General features: G+C 38.3%; 1 protein-coding gene across 7 annotated transcripts in view; it reads left to right on the top strand.

Annotated features, from left to right (window-relative positions):
• ptprfa (protein tyrosine phosphatase receptor type Fa) overlaps nt 1-13,331 on the top strand; it is a 234,625-nt gene that overhangs the window by 166,932 nt on the left and 54,362 nt on the right. For 5 of the 7 annotated variants that reach the window (XM_034147181.1, XM_034147179.1, XM_034147182.1 and 2 more), the window contains 3 exons: nt 9,305-9,422; nt 10,974-11,555; nt 12,385-12,482. In XM_034147181.1, coding sequence (XP_034003072.1) covers nt 9,305-9,422; nt 10,974-11,555; nt 12,385-12,482 — 798 coding nt within the window. Of the gene's footprint in view, nt 1-9,304; nt 9,423-10,973; nt 11,556-12,372; nt 12,483-13,331 lie in introns of all 7 variants that reach the window. The other 2 variants (XM_034147184.1, XM_034147185.1) reach the window with 1 other exon arrangement.

Below are 13,331 nucleotides of genomic sequence, written 5' to 3'. Positions count from 1 at the left end.
GTCCACCGGAAGGGGAGGGACTTCGCCACTCTATGACGCTGCGCTGTCAGTGCGCTTCTCCATGTTTGTGATTGGTCAAATGTTGCTAACCCCGCCCCTTTTATGTGAACGTGCACCTAACTAGATAGGGAAAAACTGGCTTGAGTTAACGAGTTGATAAGCAGCGTCGTAGGACCGCTTAGCGAGAGCGCGTTTGTTTTGGATTAGGTAAGCCGGGTAACTCAAACATATCCAGGTTATGTTGAACCGGCTTCTTCGTACAGGCCTCAGGTCTGGCAGAGAAGAAACATACATTGTTTACCAACTACAGAATTTCTGATTAACGTTTTCTCTTTGTCCTGTGTTCAAAGACTACAATAAGTGAAGATGGACTCACCATTCTCTCTAATACAAAGGAGTCTCCCTACAGACGAACTATAACTTTGACTGGCAGTATAGCAGTGATGAGGAATGGAGAGAAATCCATCCTCATAATGTACAAGTTCACTGACAGAGCCAGTGATACATCAAGGCAAATAACCCAGTAATGCATCAGTAACTGTATAAAAGAATGATGATTAACACAGGCCATTTTTAGCCTCCGTACTCCTTTAGATAATTAATCTTATTTTTCATTTAGAGTGTGATCTGCACTCAACGAATGGAGGTGATTTTCCCTTTACCCTGAGCAACTTACATTGTTCATGACAACATATTTTATTTATTTCTCCTAAGAAGCTGGGAGATTTAAAGCCCATTGTTTTATTTCTGGTTAGTCAGCAAGGTCAGGAAGCAGAATACAAATACCCTGTGACGCTGGATCCCTGCTGTTGATGCAGTCGCTAATGCTTTGGAAGTAAAACAGGCTGACTAATGTCCTTAGCTACAAATGCAGACATCTAGAATTTCCCCCTGGCCCATGAAGGGGCTGCAGCAGATGGCAGCAGATCCCCCAACGGACCCTTCCAGTTCCTTTGCTGAAATTTGATCTGCCTCAACGACAAAGTGAATTTGGGGACAACTGATGCTAACTAGATATGTGGAAACCTGTCGCAATGGTTTGTCTGTCCTGCAGGTCAAGCAGGGGTTATTAAAGCTAAAACAGGTAACTGCTAGCGACTGCTACTGCTAGTGACTGCTACTGCTACTGTAGTGACTGCTACTGCTAGCGACTGCTACTGCTAATGACTGCTACTGCTAGCGACTGCCAATCCAATTGCAGTTTCTGTCTAGGCTATTGTATAAGTTACATTTGAAACACTACATTGATACATTCATAATAAACCTTAATTGTAAGTGTAATGATATATATATCAATATAAAAACTTACCGGCTTTTTGCTTGGCTCATGCTAATTTGTGTGGCTCTTCTCCACTTTCTAAATATAATCAAAGCAAATTGATCAAATTCTGATAGTAAAATGAGGTGTATGTCCGTTAGACAAGAAAACATGTTACTTAATTGTTGGGGAAAGCCAGTGAACCCAGTCGTGGAACATGCACGAAGCACACTCTCATATGAACCCAAAATAATAGGCATACACACAGACAGTATGTTGTTTAAACTGTGAAAGACTACACTACTGGAAGAATAGTGAGATCCTTCAATTGAACATATTGGCGTGTTTAGGAGTGAAAAATACAAGATGGTAAGGCTTTTTAATTGTCCTCTTTCATAGATTATTTATATAAAAGATTATCAACATTTTAAAATAGCTTATTCCTATACCCCTGGATGCTGGCACACCCCTGTATGTGGATACACATGGAAATAAAGGCAAACATATTTCATTTGTTTAAATTATGTAGAATGTTTTTCATAAAAACTGTCCTTAACTTGTGTAGTATAGTCACATGCCATTATGGTATTTCTGTGTAGGCTAACACAGAACATTGCAGCGTGCTTTGACATTTAGTGACTATTCCAGAAGCCTGTGATCAAAGGGATTAAACAATGAGATAAATTCCTTCCGAGTTTTCAAAGGTTGTTCCTTTTTGGCTAAGCTAGTTTGTAGTGCAGCAGTCGCCCTATCTGACTGATTTTTGTTAATTAGCATGCTTGAGGAAGTGGTATCTTCAGACCAGCTAAACACTGGGAAGCCTTAAATCACTCCTAGAGAAGTGAAGGGGCTCCACCGTCTGAGGTAATCTGAATTTACATCAGTAAAAACTATTTTCTATCCTTCTCTGTTTGTCTCTTTCTTGATTTTTGCCCTGAGCATAACCCTAAGGATGAACTCTGATGTCTAGAAGAAAGATGAACAACTGAAAATATGGCTGAATCATATTTTCAGCTTTCACTCATTACATTCAGGCTTATGGCGTCAGACACATAGAATGTGCCATTAGGTATCTACATATTCATAGAAGTGTGAATACTGGGTCATAAATCTTAGAAATATATTTATTTAAAATAGATTAAAAGGTTGTGGATAATGTTTAGTATTCAGTCACTAAATTATCAAGGTAAAATCACTTTTTATGACTTTTAAGATGTTGTATTATTAAAGTGATTGTCTTTTTTTATTTAGTTGGGAAATATGATTGCGAGTGCTGAAAAATCTAAAGGTTTTGTGCCACAAACAGGGCACGCATTATACACAAAAACATTCACACACTACTTTTATTATTGAACTTTAAAGTAACCCCTGTACAGGCAGCTGTGTCTCTCCTCCATTCCCTTATCACCATAATTGTCCAATATACTGATAAGCTTTTAGAAAGTACATACTAGAGAAAAAGTTCTGTCTGTTTTTCTGACTTCTTTCCTCGTCTGTGTTTATCATCAGAGGATTGATGAGGACTCAAAAGACTACGTGAGTAACCACAGTGTGTGTTGGGTGGACAGGGGTTATGGGGAGTGTGTTTTCTGTCATAACATCTTCAGATAACTGAGTGGGCACTAACACAGTTGTGTCACCATTTGGTTGTGCAGAACCTATCCTATATATATGTAACTTCATATACACTTGGTAGCCTTGGTATTTCACATATGATCCTTGTCTGAATACATCTGATCATGGGAGTTTGTATTGTGCTCAGATCTCAATTACCTTACCATGTGGTTTAAAGGTGATATGTATATCAGAGACTCTGACAGCAGAAGGCATGTTTGCTTCTTTAACTTAGCCTAGCAGACTTAAAGGTGGGGTAGGTAAGTTTGAGAAACCGGCTCGAGATACACTTTTTGTTATATTCCATGGAATGCTCTTAACATCCCGATAGCAATGAATATCTTAAGTGCTTTGACAAAAAATCCATTAAAAAATGTCATCTGTGGAAGCCGTAATACTGTAAAAAGCACGACCAATCATTTTAGCCGGCCCGGCTAAAATAACTGGATGGCCTACCTGCCTGTCAGCCTTCCATCGGGGCACAAACTTATCTCGTGCCCTCATTGGTCATGTGCGCGTTTGTGTGTGTTGGAGGAGGGGCTCTATAAGGAAGTGGCAGATTTTCTCCGGTTGTGTATTTTCAAATTCTAGCGATCTCGAGCCGGTTTCTCAAACGTACCTACCCTACCTTTAAGTTGCTCCACATATAATGTAGAAAACATGGAATTAGACCTAAAAAAAAGAACTGTAACTGAGCTAACTATAGTGGTAGAAGGTATTCGATGCTAGCGTATAGTCATGCTAGCTGTATTGCTAGCTTGCCTATTCCCATTAGTCATGTGGCCCATATGAAAAAACAATCAGTCAGAAACCTCTATGTTAGTCCAATTTATTTGGAAGAGAATTTGAAATCTTAAATTCATTGATCTACTACACAGTTTAATTGTGCCACTTCCTGTTTCAACTTTGCGCTAATCAAGGTTCAAGGTTCTTTATTGTCAATCTGACATAGCTACAGAGTAATTATGTAGTTGAAAATCTTATGTCACAGGCTTCTCCAACAATGCAACATAATAACATAATAACAATAAGAGCAAGAGCAATACAAAAAGAAAAATAGTTATAAAATAAAGTGATGATGTGGAATAGTGCAGTACAAGTCTATATACAAGTTATTGGAATGATATATATATATTAGGTATTAGATACATAATACTGAGTAGCAGATGAATGTTTTTGAAGTTGTTTCAACAGTTCAATTTTTTAACAGTCTCACTGCCCGCGGGAAGAAACTGTCTCCGAATCTTCTTGTCCTTGCGGTAAGGACCGCTTACGTTCTTAATGTAGTTTTCATATTCTGGATGAACTATTGGTCTGTTTATGTCCTCGACTGACTGATCCAGTTTCCTCTTAGACTTCTTTGGAATGAATATGCCATTATGTTAGATCTGACCAACCAACTTTGGTGTTTATTATCATGACCAAGATAAATACTAGCCCGAACTAAAACCCAAATTGTAATACACCAGAATTAGCCTTTAATAAAATGTAATAATATAAATGAAATAATCAAACTTATATAAATTAATAAAGTTGCGCTGTACTTTTGACTATTGAATAATTATGTGGTTGTCTAGTAGCCATCTTAATTTAACTTGTATTACTCATCCTTCCATCACTAAGGCAGGATTGTTTAACCTCATTCTAGCTTCCTATCAGAAACCCATCAGATTTCCAGAGAGCTGACAGCACATTAGAAAACAAGGCAAAAGTATATTTTAAACACCTAGCGAACATCTTATTCTTCTTTTTCACTCACTTTGCCATGCATGCATTTAGTGGAGTGACACACTGTTTTTGTTTTTTGCCCTTTGATGTGTGTGGGTTGGTTGGGGGTGTCAAGGTGTCATGCATTGGGCTCTGATATAAGCACAAATAGTGACATGCGACTTTAGACTTTCATGTCCCAACGTTCTCTGCTAAAGACCATGGTGACAACTGCAATAACTGTGTGTGTTTGCATACTTTTATGTGTGTGTGTTGATGTGTGTCTTGACATCTACTCCAGATCAGAGTCTCTAAGAGTGGCAGCTGTAAACTCACTCTGATTTCTTTCTGGAAGTATAGTTGGGGTTTTACTTTCAGTTTGTCTGGGCCCAGTGATCGATACCTGTGTATCTTACATAGTATTACACAACACACATATACACTCAGACTCTACAGCAGTAATTGTCAAGCAAGAGTTCAGCCGTTAGTTGAGGGTTGCTGTCTCCTCTCACTTCACTTGTGATCACATTGTTATTTTCTGAAGTTTGTGTCTGGGTCCTTCATTCCCATAAAGTCTGAGTCTGAATGGTTTGTACTGCAATACTAATCTATAAAGTCAAGTAGGGCCGACAGCTTTTGTTTGTGCTCATGCTGAGCATGAAAATCACATCATCTTTAATTGTATATTCTTTTTTTTTCCGCAATTCTGATTCTTTTTTCATCTCAACAACTCAGTTCCAGACTAGAAGTAGAATTTGTATCTGTGGTTCAAGGTTATTAATAGATGAGGTCATTAGTCATCTGTTATATGTTTGCTCTTTGATGGATATGCAACACAACCAGATTATTTTTTTCTTGTACCTATTGATTTTAGTCAAACAACCAATATCCACTCCCCTACCAGGGGACACAATATTCTGGACCATGTAGCCAGAAACAAAGAAAATCAGACCAAAGTTCTTTATAACAGCCTCTGGGGACCTTTGAAGCTACCGCTATTATACAAGCTTTTTTTATGGGCACGGACTGGCATGTGACATTAAATAATATGCATCATCAGTGACATTGTACATCAGAAAATGTGTTAATAACCAAAAAGAAAAACCAAAAACACTGCCAGAGCGAGACTGAAAGCTGTCTTTAAGGAGACAAAGCAGTCATCAATATGATGACGATCAATTGATAAGCGAACTCTTTGCTAGCAGGTAAGTTATTAGGAAATAGCAGAAGAGGAATTATTTAAAAGCTGCATGGGTGTAACACCTTCTTTTAGAAATGTTTTTGGGAGCAAAGCCGATCAACAACTTCCTTTGGCATCACGTCTGATCTAGGCAGTCCTTTTGAGTTGTTCAGACCCTCTGGATTATTATTCCATTGTCAGTGTTTTAACTTTCTCAACGGAGAGGGATTCCCACTGCACAGTCTGGAAATATGTATACGTTTTTTTTGTATGTGGTTCTGTCAGAATCCTTCTGCCTAATGTTCTTTGTCATGAAAAAAGTAGTTTTTTTATAGAGGCCCTGTTATCCTTTTGGGGTTTTACCTTGCAGTGGTATACATAGGTTTGTGTGCATGTAAAAGGTCTGCAAAGTTTACAATAAAATACAAATAAAAAGGCTAAGTCCCTTATGAAACGCCTCCATTAGACTCCTTTGTTTACTAACTAAGCATGGTGGCATCACTATGTAACACTCTCGCTTCTATTGGCTAGAACTCCAACACATTTAACATGATATGCTAAGGGGGGGGACATCTCTACGTCCCAAAGTATCATCTAGAAATAACAAAGTCCCCCCCTTAGTGCTGGTCTCAGTGCAGATGAGTCAGTACCTTCTAATGAGCTCTTGTAGTGGAGTTGTAACATTGGGTAGTGATCAAGTTGAAAAGAAGGGAGGCGAGGACAGCAGCACTTGATGTTTGACACACAGGACGTCACTGCCGACTGATTGGCTCCAGTTGAACCTGACGTTTCCAAATGTAAGAAAGTCTCTGGTGACAGTGGAAAGAAACACCACCCTTTTTAAATTATGAGGGTTTAGAGAACTTATGGAGTCACATCTCTCTCGTATCTTTCACCTTTTAAGCCCCGCAGATAAGACAGGAAGAATATTAACTCTTTGTGCCTCTGCTGACTTCTGCTCTGTACACGTCTGCTCTTTAAATGAGCAGAAAAACGATTTAAACATCCTGTGATAGATATTAAATTGCCAGGCAAGAAGTAATAATTAGAGCTTTAGTTTTTGCAGAACCCCTGGCTTCTTTTTCTAATTTGCACTGTCGTCTCCATTGATGGCACAGCACACCCTAGGCTGTGGGCGGGGACGCCGGTTTGACGGGGAAATACAACCCGCTGGGTGTTCCCCTCCACCCACATACACCCACTATCCTGTCATTTTTCTCTCATCACAAACTGCTTCATCTCTGCAACCCCTCTCCACTCATCACTCATCACTCAGGAGCAGCACTAGAAAGAAATCCTCAGCTCTTTGAGAGGAGTGGGCCTTTTCCAAGCCCTCTAATGGAAGCTCCCGGCAGCTGAGAGAGTGTACATGTTGCTGCATTAACAAGACTTTCCGAAAAGCAGTGAAAGAGCTTGTATGGACATGTCCACTGTGTGTGTTTGAAGGCATTTACTTATGGTGACATGAGTTAAATATTTATCTGCTATATGCTATTTCTGCCTTTGTATGCTTTGTATTATCTTATATGTAACCAAATGGTGCCGGTTTGTGTGTCTGATATGGGAATGAGTATGAAATCAATATTTTATTAGATATATTTAAGGTATTATAATAAAGCAATGCCGGGGACCCAATTGAGACAGTAGGCTGCTATTACTGTGTGTTCAGGGAACAGATATATTGTCAACATTTTCCCTTCTAACATTTCCAAGTGGTGTTATTGTTGGTGCCTCTGTGGGAAACGCATATGGATCCCGTTCTTATTTCCTCTGAGCTACCAACAACACAGAACAGAGATTCCACAGTTATCTTTACTCTAGTTGCTCTGTGACTGGGAGTAGATACAGTGGTAACACTTTATATTAAGGTACACAAATTCACCATCAACTAGTTGTTAATTAACATGCATATTAGCAGTATATTGGCTCTTTATTAGTCATTATAAAACACTTATTAATGCCTTATTCTACATGACCGTATTCTACAAGTAATAGGCCATTAGTTGAGAGTTTTTCCTCAATAACCCTCTAATTAGTGCTTATTTATTGCAAGTAATGAAGTTGTTGTACATGACAAGGGCGAGCCGTGACTTTTATACCTAGGCCCTCTGATTGAGCAGCGCATATTAAGACCAAAACTCATGTACAACAACTTCCTTACTTGCAATAAATAAGCACGAATTAGAGCGTTATTGAGGAAAAACTCTCAATAATGGCCTATTACTTGTAGAATATGATCATGTAGAATAAGGCATTAATAAGTGTTTTATAATGACTAATAAAGAGCCAATATACTGCTAATATGCATGTTAATTAACAACTAGTTGATGGTTAATTTGTGTACCTTAATATAAAGTGTTACCGATACAGTCCTGGCGGCAGACCTAAATCAGTGCAAGGGCTTTTGATTTACGAGGGCAGGCCCAAGGTAAAAATAATAGGTAGCACGGGTATTTTATTCTTGTTGATTAATTATAAGCATATCTCATATCTATATCTACAGTATATGTCTGAAAACAACATAGTTGCAGTCATACATTGGCATTTGAAATAATAAGCATCCCACCAATGCTGCAGACGTAAGTAAATTAAACAGCTTTTTGATTTACCAGCTCCATATATTTGTATGTTTCCTTTATCAGCTTACATTATAATGTATTCAGGCCAACAGGTTCTCTTAATATGCATCCATGGCCTGCACATTGACAATAATAATGCTAATTTCGCCAGGTAGCTACTCAAGCTATTTTGTTGAATTTCCTCTGAGCAAATGTTCTCTGGTAGGCAATGATGCAGTCTATATGTCTAGGGCTTTTATTGTGAAAGGGGTATCATAACCCACAAGCAGACACAATTGCATAGAAAGTCAAAGCAAAATTGCCACTTTAAGCTATGAGTGCAGATAAAAGCAATGCTGTCACTCTTAAAACGATAGAGCATTAAGAAGCAAGCAAGCCAGTTGGCTAGAGCTTAAAAAAGCCTAATGTGGCCATTTATTTTCCGATTTAAGTATCTCGCAGCAAAATTAAAAAAATCTTGCAGGAAAGTTGCCAAGTTGGCAAAAGTGTGTATTCAAGGTATGTACATGTGCCAGTGTTAGCCAGCTAGTTCATTTGCAACTGCAGTTCCTTAACGGGACTTTTTTTAAACCAATGGTGAAATGTGCAGAGCAAATAAAAAATATGTACTGACCAATTTACAGATTGACTGTCGATTAGGTAATAATCCATCACAGTTTGCAGACACACTTCCTGCTGCAACTTTCATACCATCCAACAGTTCCCTCAAGGACCATGACCATGAGCTACATTGAGGATTCATCTAAATGCACTCCACATGTACATTCATGACCCTCACTTGACTTTTCCTCACTTGAAATGCCTTGGGAGTTTTTCTAATGCATGTTGAACGCGCTTGACTCGTCTAATGTGCGTGAGTGCCTTGTGCAGTAAACTGGCTGACAGCACACCATCGCCCTAACCTCCATGTTTTCTCTCTGTCTTTTCCCCCGCCCCCTCTTTTTTCTTATCTGTGTCTGTTCTCAGGAGGCCATTGTAACAGGTCTGCTCGCAGAGACAACCTACTCTGTGACCGTGGCTGCTTACACCACCAAGGGCGATGGAGCGCGCAGCAAGGCCAAGGTGGTCACTACCACGGGAGCAGGTGGGTGCTGGGTGCTGCTTTGATTTGATTTGATTTGATTTAATTTATTTTGAACGTGTAAAACAATAATACAACAAATAATAATAATAATAATAATGAAATGAATCAAGATAATTATGATACTGTAGAAACTTAAGCAGTATCAAATACATTTTATTATAATTATATATAAACAAATGATCAACACATCCAAAAAGGGGTGGGAAGAAGTTTACACTTATTTAATGTCACCATTCTCCCAAAAACTAAATTATAAAAATAAAAAATCTAAATGTATGTCTACATACAATATACATTTACAATTATACATTTATTATATCGTTATTACTACAATATATACATATATATATATATATATATATATATATATATATATATATATATATTATTATTTTACGTTGTATGTCCTATTTGATAAGACAAATATAAAAGACTATATTTTTACACCCACCATCCAAAATGCATTTGTTTCCAGTTGAAATGTATGTTTTTAGCTCATCTTCATGTTTTAGCAACACATTCATCACAACTGAGGGAACTTAAAATGTGTGTTTTGGTTGAGGTTTAAACCCTCCCCGAAACCGAAATGAGTAAAAATGGAGGATTCTCATAGAAAACTGTGTCTAACTTATCACACTTATCTCCTGAAATGATTATCAGAATGTTGTTCAGACAATTATTGCATACAAAGAAAAAAGCATTTCATCTATACCTTTTGGTAAGGTATACATCTAAACACACTGGACTTTTAGGCGGAATGACAATAAATAAAAAATCCAACATCAATGTTTATACATTTCTGTTATTATGAATATAAAGAAACAAGTCACCAAAAATGTAAGTCATATGTAGCCTACCAAAGATTGTTATCTTTTCATAAAGGAAGATATGACTATTGACTTCACCCTCTGATGTCACCAGCCTCTAACATTAAGCTTGTACAGCCAAACGAATGCCTTCAATTGGGTGTTTCAAGTTGAGACATTCAGACCATTATTTCTAGATGATTGCAAGCCAGAAACAAATGGTTGTTCATAGTTCGACCTTGGGTAAAAACAAAAGCCATTTTAAGGGATTGGTTTCTCCACTACTGTATGTCATTTTTAAGAGAAGGAATATCATAGTCTGCCTATTTAACATTCACAACCATGATGAACTTCTTGGTTTCTTACAAATGAGTCTGTAAGTGACATTACCAGCGATCCAAAAGGCCGTTTTTGATATCACCGATCAATCAACATGACAGTAGTGTCAGCTATTTCAAAATCATTACAAAAAACTGTTACCAAAAGAATTGTGTGACCGTTTCATGATGTGCCAAAACTATAGTTATGGTTGGGTCGGGGTAAGGGTTAAGGCAAAGAATATTGGGTAAAAAAACAAAAAAATATATAGGTAAGGGAACCGTTTCATCATGCTCTAAAGTTAAGGGGTTATGGTTTAAGAACAGATGTGTTACTTACCACCAAATTACGTGAGGGAGTTCAACTTTCTGCATCATTTAACTGAGTAAAGTTTAGAGAGTAATCAAGATATGTTAATGTCTTCCAGTGCCTGGCAAGCCCACTATGATGATCAGCACCACCATAGGGAACACTGCCCTTATCCAGTGGCAGCCTCCAAAGGAGATGGTGGGGGAGCATGTGGGGTACCAGCTTCAATACAAGAGAGCAGAGGAGGAGGCTTTCACCATCAAAGACTTCAAAAAGGCGGATGATCACTTCACAGTCACCGGTCTCCACAAGGGAGCCACCTACATCTTCAAACTGTGCGCCAAAAACCGGGCAGGCAACGGGGAGGAGTATGTGAAGGAGATCAGCACCCCCGAGGACATTCCCAGCAGCTACCCCCAGAACCTGAGTGTGGTGGGCCTGACCGCCACCTCCACCAAGCTGTCCTGGGAGCCCCCTCCTCTGGCCGAGAGGAACGGGAAGATTGTCAGATATGTGGTGGTTTATCGAGATATCAATATCCTCAATAACAACACCAACAGTACCATAGAAACAGACATGACCGTCCAAGGGTTGCAGCCAGACACCACCTACGATATCAGAGTCCAAGCTTTCAACAGCAAGGGGGGGGGACCCATCAGCCCCAGCATTCAGAGTCGAACCATGTCCTTGTCCATGCCAGGTGAGAACCACAGGCTACTTGCAGTATATGGGCTGCATTGTGCTTGCAGACAGGGTACTGTTGTAACATGTGACTAAACACATGAGTTCTCGATTTTACTGAAAAAGGGCGCAAATAAAATAATATTTAGGTAGAGACGCACATTTTAACAGGCATATCATTTCCTAAAGATGAAACCAGATCCGATATATTATGAAATAACATAGTAGCAATTATGTTGTTGATGGTAGAAGAAACAGGCAGCTATGTATATTGGTGCCGTCAGTCAGGATTCAATTCAGGTGTCTTGTCGGAAGATTTTAATTATAAAAAAGATAGTCACACTGTGCCCCGTGTGTGTAAGGTTTTCAGCTTTTTGCAGAAATGTAAGCGTGATCCTTTGCAATGGGTTCTGAGGCAGAAGGAAGCACAAGTGAACATGTGTTTTTCATTATGATTTTACAGAAAACATAGTGACTGCAAAGGAAACAGTCGGACTCTATATATTGAAATATTTAATGGAAGCATATCATTTTCATTTCTGAGAAAAATGTCAACCACAATGTACTTGTTGTACATAGATCATTTGTATATATTTTTTTCTTTTTTATATGTTTGATGATATTATTCCAAGCTTGGTTTGCTGAGACCTGCAGGGGTAGTGTCCAAATAATCTACTGTAGACTTTATTTTGCTGAACATTAGTGCACAGTGTACCCATTTGCTCATATTTGATCTAACAATTACTTTGTTTTCTTGCTTTTGTGAAGCAGATATTCAGCTTTGAATAATCTCAGTCAATATCTGCAACTAAATGAATCAGCTAATAATCATCTAGACCTTCCCTCAGTGTTCACAAAGAACTTTGGCGTGAAGGCTGTGACGAAAACCTCTGTCCTTCTGACCTGGGAAGTGCCAGAAACCTTCAAATCTCAAGTGCCTCTCAAGGTAAGATCAGCTCCTGCTTTCACCGTACAGCCACATAATTAACAAAAATAATTGTTGTTTTTTTACTGATACTCTTGAACCGCTGCATATGGGCAATTAGAGAAAAGGTCCAAAACTCGGGACTAATTTTACACTTTTACATCTTTTTAAGCTACTTTCGGACACAATCATAGAAACATGGATCATCAAAAAGGCACCTGAAATATTTGAAGATACATGACAAGATACATTTTTTTTTTAAACATAGTTTCATGCTAGAAAAGAAAACATATATTGTAGTGAAGGAGCTGTATATGCAGACAGGAGCTACCATCAAATAAGGTTAAGACATGAATACGGGACATTTGATATACTGTGGTAGTCCTCAAGAGAACAGCTGCTTGATAAATCATAAAGAAAATCAATTTGCACCATATGAAGTTCTGCCTGTCTGGGCTGTCACTCATATTTGGCATTGTGCAGCTCTGATAAGTGCAAAAACAAAGGTTTATGACCATGGATCAGCAAATAAATAAGTGTAAACACATCAATCATACTTTATTTACACAGCACCTTGTGACATAAAACAATGAGTCACAGGGTGCTTCACACAATCGAAAGCAGAGAACAACAGTAGGCAGCAAAGTTAGAAGTTTCACAGCTCTGATAAACAGATTGAAGATTGATTAAACTAATGTACACATTTTCTCAACTAACTATGTTATCATATACAAATAAATACTAACAAAAGACAAAAAAGTTGAAAGATGTTCAACTACTCCTAAAAGATTCAATGTTAATGTTAGATAGAACGTAAAAGGAATAAATAGTTCAAGAGAAGGAGAAAATAAATAAAATATCACTCTATGC

This window comes from Trematomus bernacchii, unplaced genomic scaffold, assembly GCF_902827165.1.
Source record: "Trematomus bernacchii unplaced genomic scaffold, fTreBer1.1, whole genome shotgun sequence".
NCBI lineage: Eukaryota > Metazoa > Chordata > Actinopteri > Perciformes > Nototheniidae > Trematomus > Trematomus bernacchii.
Note: the sequence above shows the minus strand (reverse complement) of the source record. Positions and strands in the feature narration are given on the sequence as shown.